Source organism: Coregonus lavaretus (assembly GCF_964263955.1).
Source record: "Coregonus lavaretus genome assembly, contig: HAP1_SCAFFOLD_47, whole genome shotgun sequence".
Lineage (NCBI taxonomy): Eukaryota > Metazoa > Chordata > Actinopteri > Salmoniformes > Salmonidae > Coregonus > Coregonus lavaretus.
Genome location: NW_028161510.1, coordinates 3,449,815 through 3,465,534, shown reverse-complemented (window position 1 = coordinate 3,465,534; position 15,720 = coordinate 3,449,815). Strand labels below are relative to the sequence as shown.

General features: G+C 44.5%; 1 protein-coding gene across 1 annotated transcript; it reads right to left on the bottom strand.

Annotated features, from left to right (window-relative positions):
• Positions 1 to 274: 274 nt before the first annotated feature.
• On the bottom strand, positions 275 to 14,489 carry LOC311120490 (uncharacterized protein). Its single transcript, XM_084195077.1, has 2 exons — positions 13,885 to 14,489; positions 275 to 1,853 (listed from the first exon to the last, which is right to left on the bottom strand). The coding sequence occupies exons 1-2, from the start codon at positions 14,366 to 14,368 to the stop codon at positions 1,003 to 1,005; spliced, it is 1,335 nt and encodes a 444-aa protein (XP_084051203.1). The 5' UTR covers positions 14,369 to 14,489; the 3' UTR covers positions 275 to 1,002.
• Between the last annotated feature and the right edge of the window lie 1,231 nt (positions 14,490 to 15,720).

Below are 15,720 nucleotides of genomic sequence, written 5' to 3'. Positions count from 1 at the left end.
CACTGAATAGCAGGCTAGTGATTGCTTTACAACACTTTGCCCCTGATTCCTTCCAAACCATTCATTGTTGAATTTGCGATTTCCAACTTGCGATGATGTAATAATGTTCCCATGAGTGACAGAACACTGAGCCAATCACGGCGCAACTAGAGAACATGACCAACCCCTACACTCCGTATGTTCCGCTGGCTGCCCCACCCACACAGAAAGCACTGAGCTAGGCTGAAACACCTGCATTTTGGAGCCGCTTTACTCAAGAAAGCAAAAAATAAACCAAGTTTGTATGCGGCTTTATTAACTCAATATTAAAAAATTTTTTTTTTACATTGTTTGCAAACTGATATGTGACATAAAATACAAGCAACAATAACAACAACAAAAATTCCGCTAAACAGGTGGGTCTCAAAACAGGCAGGTCTCAAAACAGGCGGGGCTCAAAACAGGCTCAGGCCTGAATGACGGGTCGCCACTGCTTGTATAAAGTCAATCAAAGCTCATAATCAAAACGAAATACATATTTTAAAAATATTTAGTACCGATTTTAGACATGATCATGTCTTGAGATAAAAAAATAAAAAACTGGCCTATTTTTTTATATCAATCCTGTAAACCTTTTTTTGAGTATGATTTCATGTGGCAGAAACACAAACTCTCAGTCAAAAACATAAGTCAGAACACAGCCTCTCTATTCTCTCATGTGATTTCAGGTCCTCTGACTGGGAAAACGTATTTCCACAATGAGAGCAGTGGTATGTCTTCTCTTCCTGTGTATTTGTAAAAAATAAAATAAAAAAATAATAATGTATGCACTCACTAACTGTAAGTCGCTCTGGATAAGAGCGTCTGCTAAATGACTAAAATGTAAATGTTGTATGTATTCTTTCATGGTCTTTCAGGTTCCATAACCGGGTAAATCTTATTCCACACTGAGAACAGTGGTAGTCTTTTCTCCTGTGTGTGTCCTCTCATGTGTTTTCGGGCTCCCTAACAAGGTAAAAGTACTTAGACATTGGGAGCAGTGGTCAGGTGTGTCGTCTCATGTGATGTAAGGTCCTGTAATCGTGAAAATCTCTTTCCACACTTGGAGCATTGGTAGGGCCTTTCTCCTGAGTGTATTCCTTTATGCCTTTTCAGGCTCCCTAAATGTGTAAAACTCTTTCCACACTGGGAGCATTGGAAAGGCTTTTCTCCTGTGTGTTTCCTCTCATGCTCTTTTAGGTTGCCTAAAGTGGTCAAACTCTTTCCACACTGGGAGCAGTGATGAGGCTTCTCTCCTGTATGTATTCTCTTATGTATTTTCAGGGTCTCTAAATGAGAAAAATACTTGCCACACTGGGAGCAGTAATACGGCTTCTCCCCTGTGTGCATTCTCTCGTGTGTTTTCAGGCTCCCTAGCTGGGTAAAACTATTTCCACACAGGGAACAGTGGTAAGGCTTCTCTCCTGAGTGTATTTTCTCATGCTTTTTTAGATTTCCTAACATGGTAAAACTCTTTCCGCACAGGGAACAGGGGAAAGGTTTCTCTCCTGTATGTATTCTCTTATGTATTTTCAGGCTCCCTAACTGAGTAAAACTCTTTCCACACTGGGAGCATTGGTAGGTCTTCCTCCCTGCTGTATGCATTTCCTCATGCCTATTCAGGGCCCTTAACCAGGTAAAACTCTTTCCACACTGGGAACACTGGAAAGGCTTTTCTCCTGTGTGCATCGTCTCATGCTGTTTTAGGTTCCAGAACCGGGTAAAACTCTTTCCACAGTGGGAGCAGTGATGTTGTCTCGCTGGTTTGGACGTCTCTGGGTCTGGTTCCCCTGAAGGACTCTTCCCGCTGTCAGAGTGAGAGTCAGGTCTCTCTCCTGCCAAAGACAAACAGAGTATTTTGTTAAACTGAGACCTGAATGAAACCTCCACATGATAAAACTGTTTTCCTTTGAGGTTTAATCAAGACTAGATCCCTCATTAAAATATCAGTGGTTGTAGTGCTTTGTAAGCCAATAAAAACACTATTAAACTTAGTGTTGTTATGCATTTATTAGACCTAATAGATAAATAGACTAGTCAGTATAGGATACATGTATTATACCTAATGGATAAATAGGATACATTTTAAGTACATTATTGTTATTTGCTACTGGACATCCTACCACTGTTTTGCTATATACTGTAGGATGGGGGTTTGACCAATGTAACCACTCTCACATGAATAGACAGAGCTCTGGATGCAAGTGCAACAGGAGTCAGTGAACAGCGATGAATATTCACCAAATCACCCCTCTCACATGAATAGACAGAGCTCTGGATGCAAGTGCAACAGGAGTCAGTGAACAGCGATGAATATTCACCAAATCACCCCTCTCACATGAATAGACAGAGCTCTGGATGCAAGTGCAACAGGAGTCAGTGAACAGCGATATGAATATTCACCAAATCACCCCTCTCACATGAATAGACAGAGCTCTGGATGCAAGTGCAACAGGAGTCAGTGAACAGCGATATGAATATTCACCAAATCACCCCTCTCAGATTAATAGACAGAGCTCTGGATGCAAGTGCAACAGGAGTCAGTGAACAGCGATAAATATTCACCAAATCACCCCTCTCACATGAATAGACAGAGCTCTGGATGCAAGTGCAACAGGAGTCAGTGAACAGCGATGAATATTCACCAAATCACCCCTCTCACATGAATAGACAGAGCTCTGGATGCAAGTGCAACAGGAGTCAGTGAACAGCGATATGAATATTCACCAAATCACCCCTCTCACATGAATAGACAGAGCTCTGGATGCAAGTGCAACAGGAGTCAGTGAACAGCGATATGAATATTCACCAAACCACCCCTTTTTCCTCACTTGTTTAATCTGTGGTATTTTGTTGTGTGTGACGTCAGTTGCTGTTACCAAACTGAATGAGGTGGGCTGTGTTCTCTCCCAGCTCTCCCCCTTTTATATGTAGAAAAGTCACTAAATTGAGTGAAATATGTCTGCCACAGCACTGTGTTGGTTATAATCACTGGGACGCTCCAGGTACTGTGGAGGAGGTGACTAGTGGTGGTTATAATCACTGGGACGCTCCAGGTACTGTGGAGGAGGTGACTAGTGGTGGTTGTAATCACTGGGATGCTCCAGGTACTGTGGAGGAGGTGACTAGTGGTGGTTATAATCACTGGGATGCTCCAGGTACTGTGGAGGAGGTGACTAGTGGTGGTTATAATCACTGTGACGCTCCAGGTACTGTGGAGGAGGTGACTAGTGGTGGTTATATAACTGGGATGCTCCAGGTACTGTGGAGGAGGTGACTAGTGGTGGTTATATCACTGTGACGCTCCAGGTACTGTGGAGGAGGTGACTAGTGGTGGTTATATCACTGTGACGCTCCAGGTGCTGTGGAGGAGGTGACTAGTGGTGGTTATATCACTGGGATGCTCCAGGTACTGTGGAGGAGGTGACTAGTGGTGGTTATATCACTGGGATGCTCCAGGTACTGTGGAGGAGGTGACTAGTGGTGGTTATATCACTGTGATGCTCCAGGTACTGTGGAGGAGGTGACTAGTGGTGGTTATATCACTGGGACGCTCCAGGTACTGTGGAGGAGGTGACTAGTGGTGGTTATATCACTGGGATGCTCCAGGTACTGTGGAGGAGGTGACTAGTGGTGGTTATATCACTGTGATGCTCCAGGTACTGTGGAGGAGGTGACTAGTGGTGGTTATATCACTGGGACGCTCCAGGTACTGTGGAGGAGGTGACTAGTGGTGGTTATATCACTGGGATGCTCCAGGTACTGTGGAGGAGGTGACTAGTGGTGGTTATATCACTGGGATGCTCCAGGTACTGTGGAGGAGGTGACTAGTGGTGGTTATAATCACTGGGACGCTCCAGGTACTGTGGAGGAGGTGACAAGTGGTGGTTATATCACTGGGACGCTCCAGGTACTGTGGAGGAGGTGACTAGTGGTGGTTATATCACTGGGACGCTCCAGGTACTGTGGAGGAGGTGACTAGTGGTGGTTATAATCACTGGGATGCTCCAGGTACTGTGGAGGAGGTGACTAGTGGTGGTTATATCACTGGGATGCTCCAGGTACTGTGGAGGAGGTGACTAGTGGTGGTTATATCACTGGGACGCTCCAGGTACTGTGGAGGAGGTGACTAGTGGTGGTTATAATCACTGGGATGCTCCAGGTACTGTGGAGGAGGTGACTAGTGGTGGTTATATCACTGGGATGCTCCAGGTACTGTGGAGGAGCTGACTAGTGGTGGTTATAATCACTGGGACGCTCCAGGTACTGTGGAGGAGGTGACAAGTGGTGGTTATATCACTGGGACGCTCCAGGTACTGTGGAGGAGGTGACTAGTGGTGGTTATATCACTGGGACGCTCCAGGTACTGTGGAGGAGGTGACTAGTGGTGGTTATAATCACTGGGATGCTCCAGGTACTGTGGAGGAGGTGACTAGTGGTGGTTATATCACTGGGATGCTCCAGGTACTGTGGAGGAGGTGACTAGTGGTGGTTATATCACTGGGACGCTCCAGGTACTGTGGAGGAGGTGACTAGTGGTGGTTATAATCACTGGGATGCTCCAGGTACTGTGGAGGAGGTGACTAGTGGTGGTTATATCACTGGGACGCTCCAGGTACTGTGGAGGAGGTGACTAGTGGTGGTTGTATCACTGGGACGCTCCAGGTACTGTGGAGGAGGTGACTAGTGGTGGTTATAATCACTGGGATGCTCCAGGTACTGTGGAGGAGGTGACTAGTGGTGGTTATATCACTGGGATGCTCCAGGTACTGTGGAGGAGGTGACTAGTGGTGGTTATATCACTGGGATGCTCCAGGTACTGTGGAGGAGGTGACTAGTGGTGGTTATATCACTGGGATGCTCCAGGTACTGTGGAGGAGGTGACTAGTGGTGGTTATATCACTGGGATGCTCCAGGTACTGTGGAAGAGGTGACTAGTGGTGGTTATATCACTGGGATGCTCCAGGTACTGTGGAGGAGGTGACTAGTGGTGGTTATATCACTGGGATGCTCCAGGTACTGTTGAGGAGGTGACTAGTGGTGGTTATAATCACTGGGACACTCCAGGTGCTGTGGAGGAGGTGACTAGTGGTGGTTATATCACTGGGATGCTCCAGGTACTGTGGAGGAGGTGACTAGTGGTGGTTATATCACTGGGATGCTCCAGGTACTGTGGAGGAGGTGACTAGTGGTGGTTATATCACTGGGATGCTCCAGGTGCTGTGGAGGAGGTGACTAGTGGTGGTTATAATCACTGGGATGCTCCAGGTACTGTGGAGGAGGTGACTAGTGGTGGTTATAATCACTGGGACGCTCCAGGTACTCTCTCCATAATGACAAAGTGAAAACAGATTTTTAGACATTTTTGCAAATGTATTCAAAATCAAAAACAGAAATACCTTATTTACATGAGTATTCAGACCCTTTGCTATGAGACTTGAAATTGAGTTTAGGTGCATCCTGTTTCCATTGATCATCCTTGAGATGTTTCTACAACTTGATTGGACTCCACCTGTCGTAGATTCAATTGTTTGGACATGATTTGGAAAGGCACACACCTGTCTATATAAGGTCCCACAGTTGACAATGCATGCCAGAGCAAAAACCAATCCATGAGGTCGAAGGAATTGTCCGTAGAGCTCAGAGACAGGATTGTGTCGAGGCACAGATCTGGGGAAGTATACCAAAACATTTCAGCAGCATTGAAGGTCCCCAAGAACACAGTGGCTTCCATCAGTCTTAAATGGAAGAAGTTGGGAACCACCAAGACTCTTCCTAGAGCTGGCCACCCGGCCAAACTGAGCAATCGGGGGAGAAGGGCCTTGGTCAGGGAGGTGACCAAGAACCCGATGGTGACTCTGACAGAGCTCCAGAGTTCGTCTGTGGAGATGGGAGAATCTTCCAGAAGGACAACCATCTCTACAGCACTCCACTAATCAGGTCTTTATGGTAGAGAGGCCAGACGGAAGCCACTCCTCAGTAAAAGGCACATGAAAGCCTGCTTGGAGTTTGCCAAAAGGCACCCAAAGGACTCTCAGACCATGAGAAACAAGATTCTCTGCTCTGATGAAACCAATATTGAACTTTTAGGCCTGAATACCAAGCGTCATGTCTGGAGGAAACCTGGCACCATCCCTACGGTGAAGCATGGTGGTGGCAGCATCATGCTGTGGGGATGTTTTTCAGCGGCAGGGACTGGGTGACTAGTCAGGATCCAGGGAAAGATGAACGCCGAAAAGTACAGAAAGATCCTTGATGATAACCTGCTCCAGAGCGCTCAGGACCTCAGACTGGGGGTGAAGGTTCACCTTCCAACAGGACAATGACCCTAAGCACACAGCCAAGAAGATGCAGGAAAACGCAGGAGTGGCTTCGGGACAAGTCTCTGAATGTCCTTGAGTGGCCCAGCCAGAGTCCGGACTTGAACCCGATCTAACATCTCTGGAGAGACCTGAAAATAGCTGCGCAGCGACGCTCCCCATCCAACCTGACAGAGCTTGAGAGGATCTGCAGAGAAGAATGGGAGAAACTCCCCAAATACAGGTGTGCCAAGCTTGTAGCGTCATACCCAAGAAGACTCGATGCTGTAATTGCTGCCAAAGGTGCTTCAACAAAGTACTGAGTAAAGGGTCTGAATACTTATGTAAATGTGATATTTCCGTTTTATATTTTTAATAAATTAGCAACAAAAAAATATATATTGTTTTGTTTTGTCAATATGGGGTATTGTGTGTAGTAGATTGATGAGGGGGAAAAATATTTAATCTATTTTAGAATAAGGCTGTAACGTAACAAAATGTGGAAAAAGTTAAGGGGTCTGAATACTTTCCGAAGGCATACATACATACACACTGAAAGGCATACATACATACATACACACTGAAAGGCATACATACATACATACATACATACATACATACATACATACATACATACATACATACATACATACATACATACATACATACACACACACTGAAAGGCATACATACATACATACATACATACATACATACATACATACATACATACATACATACATACATACATACATACATACATACATACATACATACATACATACATACATACATACATACATACACACATGCAGTGATCAGTAACTTCCTTGCATAACAACCTTTCAATGTAAATGTTAATGTTACTGAGAGTAAATATCTCAGTGTGGTAACCACGTTCCTTTTGTGTTCTGTAACACTTCAATTACGTTTATTAATTTAGGACTCAAAATGACTCAAGTCAGCAAGCTAGTAAAAGGAGAGGAAACTCCCTTCAAAATAACAAACAGATTTTTTTGTGCATTATTGTGGCGCAATACACAATAGCCCAGATCAACCCCCTCTTATTGCGAAGACAGCGGGGCTATGCAGCTCAACGATCATCCCGTTAGCTTGTATGCACTCTAGTGGATGTAAAGACAGCGGGGCTATGCAGCTCAACGATCATCCCGTTAGCTTGTATGCACTCTAGTGGATGTAAAGACAGCGGGGCTATGCAGCTCAACGATCATCCCGTTAGCTTGTATGCACTCTAGTGGATGTAGTTGGTATGACATGTACTGATGTACATTTTTTATACATGTCCCATGGCTACGGGCTACACTGAGCTACATAATAACAGATGGGAATTACGAACGAGAACTAAACCAATGAAAGTAGAGACGATCTAAAATGATAGCTTAGATGTAGAACGCCAAACTATGGTGGAGAACGATAACAGCTACGGCTGCGTTGTACAATGGATTAATGGACATGGGTTAGCTACAGGGTTAGCAAACAGGGAAACCACTTTATAATAATAAGTTGAGTGGCGCAGTGGTCTAAGGCACTGCATCGCAGTGCTAGCTGTGCCACTAGAGATCCTGGTTAGAATCCAGGCTCTGTCATAGCCGGCAGTGACCGGGAGACCCATGGGGCGGCGCGCAATTGGCCCAGCGTCGTCCAGGGTAGGGGAGGCAGGGCCGGCAGGGAGGGAGCTCAGTTGATAGAGCATGGCGTTTGCAACGCCAGGGTTATGGGTTCGATTCCCACAGGGGGTATGAAAAAAAATAATAATAATGTAAGTCGCTCTGGATAAGAGCGTCTGCTAAATGATGTAAAATGTAAAAAAAATGTAAATAATAATATGCCAATTAGCAGACGCTTTTATCCAAAGGGACTTACAGTCATGTGTGCATACATTTTTTGTGTATGGGTGGTCCCGGGGATCGAACCCACTACCCTGGCGTTACAAGCGCCGTGCTCTACCAATTGAGCTACAGAGGACCAACTACAAGGTTAGCAAACAGGGAAACCCCTTTGATGTTCTATTATAAGTAAACTAATGGTTGCCTCAAAAAAAAAATGAGAGCTAAACAAAAAAAGTGAAATCCTTAGATGTACATAACGTGCAACACACACTACTAGGTAGCCATCTAAGCAAAACTACCGAAGTATTATTTCACTTTTGTTCTAAGCATCATGAATAGTCCGAATTAGCTGAGATTGAGAACAAGTGACGTCAACTAATGTTAGCTAAAGGGGGTCCGATCTGTAACGTAAATGTTAGCTAACACGGGCCACAATAAAAAAAAAATGCTGATTACTGGAAGAAATTCACATAACGTTATAGCTAGTTACCCATCTTCTCCAGGTGGAGTTACAGCCCCTTGCAGCACAGGTGACCAGTCCGTTAACAAATCAACAAAAGTAACAGCCATGCAGCTGGATGGCCCGGTTCAGTCCTTAAACTGGCTAGCACAACTAGCCTCCTGATAGCCAAATGGCCCAGTCCTTAAACTGGCTAGCACAACTAGCCTCCAGATAGCCGAATGGCCCAGTCCTTAAACTGGCTAGCACAACTAGCCTCCAGATAGCCAAATGGCCCAGTCCTTAAACTGGCTAGCACAACTAGCCTCCAGATAGCCAAATGGCCCAGTCCTTAAACTGGCTAGCACAACTAGCCTCCAGATAGCCGAATGGCCCAGTCCTTAAACTGGCTAGCACAACTAGCCTCCAGATAGCCAAATGGCCCAGTCCTTAAACTGGCTAGCACAACTAGCCTCCTGATAGCCAAATGGCCCATTCCTTAAACTGGCTAGCACAACTAGCCTCCAGATAGCCGAATGGCCCAGTCCTTAAACTGGCTAGCACAACTAGCCTCCAGATAGCCAAATGGCCCAGTTGCTTCCTAGCTTGGTTTGTTAGGCTAGCATTTCACCCAAATTTGGAAAGAGAGAACGGAATTACTGTTGTGTTCGATCTTCACTTGCGCGTCAAATTCTTCAGAATGAAATCCCTTAGCTAGCGCTGGTTCCGAGAAGCTTTTCAGAACGCCATCTGGGGGTGGGGGTTGTTATCCTCAAATCCTCAGGGTACCACGGGGCATCACGGATTCCCTCACAGCCCCCGAAGGCAGCCCTCTGCTTGGTAAACGCCTGAGTGTAGTCAGGGTAGATTCGGATCCGGTCTCCAAGTGCGGATATCACTTGTTTGACCTCGGCTGCTTTGCGGAGGACTGCTTCTTTCTCTTGGTAGTAGTGGCATCTCATCACGAATGCTCGCGGTGGCTGGTCATCCCCCGATCTCTCTCGTAGAGTGCGGTGTGCGCGGTCTAACAGCAGTTGGTTTGTCCAGGCTGAGTGCCTGTTGTAGCATCTCTGCGGTGAACTCTGTAGGGCGCTTGCCATCCTCCTGTCTCTCTCTCGCAACCGTCACACGTAAATTCCAACGACGGGATCTTGCCTCCAAATTTTCGTTTTTTTCTCATAAAAAAAGTTCCTTTGATTTCCTTTTCCAGTGTGGTGATGGAGTCAGAGTCATGCGGATGTCTAGTTCCTCGAGGTTGCATCTAACCTGGTTTCGTAGCTCTGCCGACTGCATCTCTGCCCCTTTTCGTCCATTTTGTCAATTAATTCCTGCTTCATTTCAGTTAATACCTGTAGAACAGTTTTTTTTTGTCTAGTCGCCTCGGCTTTGCATTGTTCAGCCGTTGGTGTAGCCTCGTGTTCCTTGGCTAGGCTAGCTGGTCTGTTAGCATTAGCCTTAGGCTGATTCTTGCAGTTGGTGCCTGACGTCATCGACAAAAATGAAGAAAAAAAACGTGACAGTAAGCCTTGAAATAGAGTCTCGGGTTGTAGAGTGGTATTTTGATCAAAATTATAAATCTGCCCATATGTTTTGGAACAAACTAATAAAATATTTAAACGTTCTGGCGAGAAGCTCAGAAAAGTCCTCAAATGGCGGCGCTCCAAGCTCTAATAATTTTATGCCTGCCATGCAATGGTTTCTAATTGTGTTATTGTATTAAGAGTTGTCATAACATTTGTAAAATGTTTTGGGCTTGTAGGAAAAGTCTTCATATGAGAATTGCACCATAGGGATAGCCCTCTCAGAGAGCTGCCATTTGATGGACTATTCAAAGGAGAGTTTGGGTTGAAGCATCAGGTTTCTAAGAGAAGGACAAACTGAACGGCTTTCACGGGAGGACTGGCTTGACTTGTGAGGATGACCACACAATTTATTTTCATCATGATAAAAAGGTGTGGCAGTAGCAGGAAGAGTGGCATCTATTGGTCAGAACCTGCTACTGTCACAATAATATATGGGAAATAATACAAGTGACTTCAGTGGCCGATTTCTCTGAACAGGGAAAAAACACCACCAGATTCACAGGGGAATTCATTAAATGATGAAGAAGCAATACTCCAAGCCGCAGTTCCATACTACTTGTCAGACATAGTGAACTGATACTGTATACTGGTTGTTGGGGTGGGGTTTGGTGTGGGGTCCATGGGTGGCTTTTGACCATTTTATTGGATTCCTCATGTCTGCTCAACGGTAGGAAGAAGTTTGGTCCAAATTGGATGTTGGGTACTATATTTATTGAATATTATGTGAATCTTATTAATCAAAAGGGCCAATTTGGGTGCAATCGATTAGCTTAATTTCTCCGAAATTTCAAGTTGCTGAAATGACTCAGCTGTTGTTCCTAAGTCTGTGGCAGCAGCAGGAATTTCCAGAGTTAGCCATCCCTGTGATTAGGTATGGTAACTCCTACTCCTATAGGTTAGCCATCCCTGTGATTGGGTATGGTAACTCCTACTCCTATAGGTTAGCCATCCCTGTGATTGGGTATGGTAACTCCTACTCCTATAGGTTAGCCATCCCTGTGATTGGGTATGGTAACTCCTACTCCTATAGGTTAGCCATCCCTGTGATTGGGTATGGTAACTCCTACTCCTATAGGTTAGCCATCCCTGTGATTGGGTATGGTAACTCCTACTCCTATAGGTTAGCCATCCCTGTGATTGGGTATGGTAACTCCTACTCCTATAGGTTAGCCATCCCTGTGATTAGGCATGGTAACTCCTACTCCTATAGGTTAGCCATCCCTGTGATTGGGCATGGTATCTCCTACAGGCTAGCCATCCCTGTGATTAGGTATGGTAACTCCTACAGGTTAGCCATCCCTGTGATTGGGTTAGGTAACTACTACTCCTACAGGTTAGCCATCCCTGTGATTGGGTATGGTAACTCCTACAGGTTAGCCATCCCTGTGATTGGGTATGGTAACTCCTACTCCTATAGGTTAGCCATCCCTGTGATTGGGTATGGTAACTCCTACTCCTATAGGTTAGCCATCCCTGTGATTGGGTATGGTAACTACTACTCCTATAGGTTAGTCATCCCTGTGATTGGGTATGGTAACTACTACTCCTATAGGTTAGCCATCCCTGCGATTAGGTATGGTAACTACTACTCCTATAGGTTAGCCATCCCTGTGATTGGGTATGGTAACTCCTACTCCTATAGGTTAGCCATCCCTGTGATTGGGTATGGTAACTACTACTCCTATAGGTTAGCCATCCCTGTGATTGGGTATGGTAACTCCTACTCCTATAGGTTAGCCATCCCTGTGATTGGGTATGGTAACTCCTACTCCTATAGGTTAGCCATCCCTGTGATTGGGTATGGTAACTCCTACTCCTATAGGTTAGCCATCCCTGTGATTGGGTATGGTACTCCTACTCCTATAGGTTAGCCATCCCTGTGATTGGGTATGGTAACTCCTACAGGTTAGCCATCCCTGTGATTGGGTATGGTAACTCCTACTCCTATAGGTTAGCCATCCCTGTGATTGGGTATGGTAACTCCTACTCCTATAGGTTAGCCATCCCTGTGATTGGGTATGGTAACTCCTACTCCTATAGGTTAGCCATCCCTGTGATTGGGTATGGTAACTCCTACTCCTATAGGTTAGCCATCCCTGTGATTGGGTATGGTAACTCCTACAGGTTAGCCATCCCTGTGATTGGGTATGGTAACTCCTATAGGTTAGCCATCCCTGTGATTGGGTATGGTAACTCCTACTCCTATAGGTTAGACATCCCTGTGATTGGGTATGGTAACTCCTACTCCTATAGGTTAGCCATCCCTGTGATTGGGTATGGTAACTCCTACTCCTATAGGTTAGCCATCCCTGTGATTGGGTATGGTAACTCCTACTCCTATAGGTTAGCCATCCCTGTGATTGGGTATGGTAACTCCTACTCCTATAGGTTAGCCATCCCTGTGATTGGGTATGGTAACTCCTACTCCTATAGGTTAGCCATCCCTGTGATTGGGTATGGTAACTCCTATAGGTTAGCCATCCCTGTGATTGGGTATGGTAACTCCTACTCCTATAGGTTAGCCATCCCTGCGATTGGGTATGTAACTCCTACTCCTATAGGTTAGCCATCCCTGTGATTGGGTATGGTAACTCCTACAGGTTAGCCTTCCCTGTGATATATGGGAGTTGCGTTGTGCCCAAGAACAGCCATTAGCCGTGGTATATTGGCCATATACCACAAACCCCTAAGGTGTCTAATTGCTATTATAAACTGGTTACCAACGTAATTACAGCAGTTAAAAATACAATGTTTTGTCAGACCCGTGTACTCCCCTATGTATTTATCAGGACAGTGAAGATAACAGTTTAATGTGGCTCTATACTCCAGCATTTTACATTTGAGATCAAATGTTTCATACCAGACAACAGAACAGAATGTCACCTTTTATTTGAGGGTATATTCATACACGTATTAAAGTAGTCAAAAGTTGAGTGTTTGGTCCCACATTCCTAGAACGCAATGACTACATCAAGCTTCAAGACTCTACAAACTTGTTGGATACATTTGCAGTTTGTTTTGGTTGTGTGTCAGATGATGTTGTACCCAATAGAAATGAATGGTAAATAATGTATTGTGTCACACAAGAATATAATATGTTTCTGAACACTTCTATATTAAATGTGGATGCTAACATGATTAGGGATAATCATGAATGAATCATGAATAATAATGAGTGAGAAAGTTAGAGGCATACCCCTAAAGAATGTTAACCTCCCCTGTTATGGGTAATTCAACGTTTTAGCATCATTGTCCCACTAAATAGATAGGGGAGTGTAGAATGTTAACCTCCCCTGTTATTGGTAATTCAACGTTTTAGCATCATTGTCCCACTAAATAGATAGGGGAGTGTAGAATGTTAACCTCCCCTGTTATTGGTAATTCAACGTTTTAGCTCACTGTCCTACTAAATAGATAGGGAAGTGTAGAATCGTTTTAGCTCACTGTCCTAATAAATAGATAGGGGAGTGTAGCTGAGGCTTTGAAGAAACGTATCCACTCAAATTCAAAGACAGAGCTATGGATGCAAGGACCAACCATGAATGAGATCAAAATGATCGTTTTAAACCACGTTTTGAGTCAATACAGTGTCTGTTTACATTTGCATTGTTTAAACGCAATCGAGTAAAACAAGCTTATATTCTCGGTTATGGTGCTTATAACAAGCTTATATTCTGGGTTAAGACAATACTCACTGGTGTTAATCAGATCTTCAGTCTCCTCTTCATCTCCCAAAACGTCTTCCTCCTTCTCTTTTATTGAGATAGCCTCCTCTTCCTCTTTCACTCTAAAAGGTTCTTTCTCTTCTTTCACTATAACACCCTCCTCTTCTTCTTTCAATGTTATGGCCTCCTCTTCCTCATTTTTCATTCTGAAAGCTTCTACCTCCTCTTCTTCCACTGTGACAGCCTCTATCCCCTCTTCCTCTTTCACTCTAAAGTGTTCTTTCTCTTCTTTCACTGTAACATTCTCCTCCTCTTCGTTCAATGTGATACTGATAGCCTCCGCTTCCTCCTCTTTCACTCTGAAAGCTTCTTCCTCTCCGTTTACTGTAATATCTCCCTCCTCTTCTTTAATGACAATGTTCAGCCCCAGAGCTTCATTCTCCGTCCAGCAGACCTCCTCTTCAGTAGCAGGAGGAGAGTAGCTTTGTGAACTCATGGTCGGGCTAGCTAGCATTAGCGATTAGCTTAGTGCTAGGTTCAGTATAATCAACACATTTGTCAATTTAACAAGCAAGTTACGTCTAAGTTAACTAGTAGATACGTAAACAGGAATTGTGTTAAAAACACCGCGATCAATCTACGCAAAAATGTTCTAAAGAGCTTCGATGTTCTCGGTTGTCTGTTGGCTACCAAGCTCCGGAGGCGGTTGAATGAGTCAGTATCCGTGTTGTTGAAGCAGCATCCCGTGACGTCTGGTCCACTAGATTTGACGTCACGCAAGAAGCACCATCTGAAGACGCATATCGCCATCTGCTGACTGGAATGGGTAACGCAGTTTAGAAAGATATTCACTACATATTTTTATTAATTTAGAGATTAGCAAATATGTTTTGTCTGACATTTTACAGCCAATACTTTACTCTATTCAGACCTATACCTAAATATGAATATGTACATTATGAATATATACTGTTAGAATAGTTCCGTGTAGCTCAGTTGGTAACGCATGGCGCTTGCAACACCAGGGTTGTTGGTTCGATACCCACGGGGGACCAGTACGAAAATGTATGCACTCACTACTGTAAATCGACCTGCGTCTGCTGAATTACTAGAATTGTAATACATTCAGTCAGTTTTTTTTTTTTTTTTTTTTTTTATCTAGATGTGACCTAGCTAAGGATTTAACTCTAATCTTGACAATATAATGTCAGTTTCAAGCTACCGAGCCGGCTGACAAGCTGCTGCTGTTGAAGAAGCATCCTGTCTTCTACTAGATTACACGTCTCGCTGGTAGCGTCGCCTGAAAGAAGCACATCGCCTGAAAGAAGCACATCGCCTCCTGAGTGGCGAAGTGGTCTAAGGCACTGCATCGCAGTGCTAACTGTGCCATTAGAGATCCTGGTTCGAATCCAGGCTCTGTCGCAGCCGGCCGCGACAGGGAGACTCATGGGCGGCGCACAATTGGCCCAGCGTCGTCCAGGGTAGGGGAGGGAATGGCCGGCAGGGATGTAGCTCAGTTGATAGAGCATGGCGTTCGCTTGTGGGTTCGATTCCCACGGGGGGCCAGTATAAAAAAATATATATATGTATTCACTAACTGTAAGTCGCTCTGGATAAGAGCGTCTGCTAAATGACGTAAATGTAATGCTTTCTGCTGACTGGTGTAATGCGGTTCAGGTAAATGTTTATTTTTCTTAATTTATTTTATCAGATACTAATATTATATTGACATGTACAAAGAGAAGCAGGTGTTGATTGATTAGACTTAATGAAAGTTTAACACATACTATACTACTTCACATCTGCAATATTTCGTCATGGAGTCGAACAAACAGATCATTGCTTATTGATTTATTTAGAAAAGCT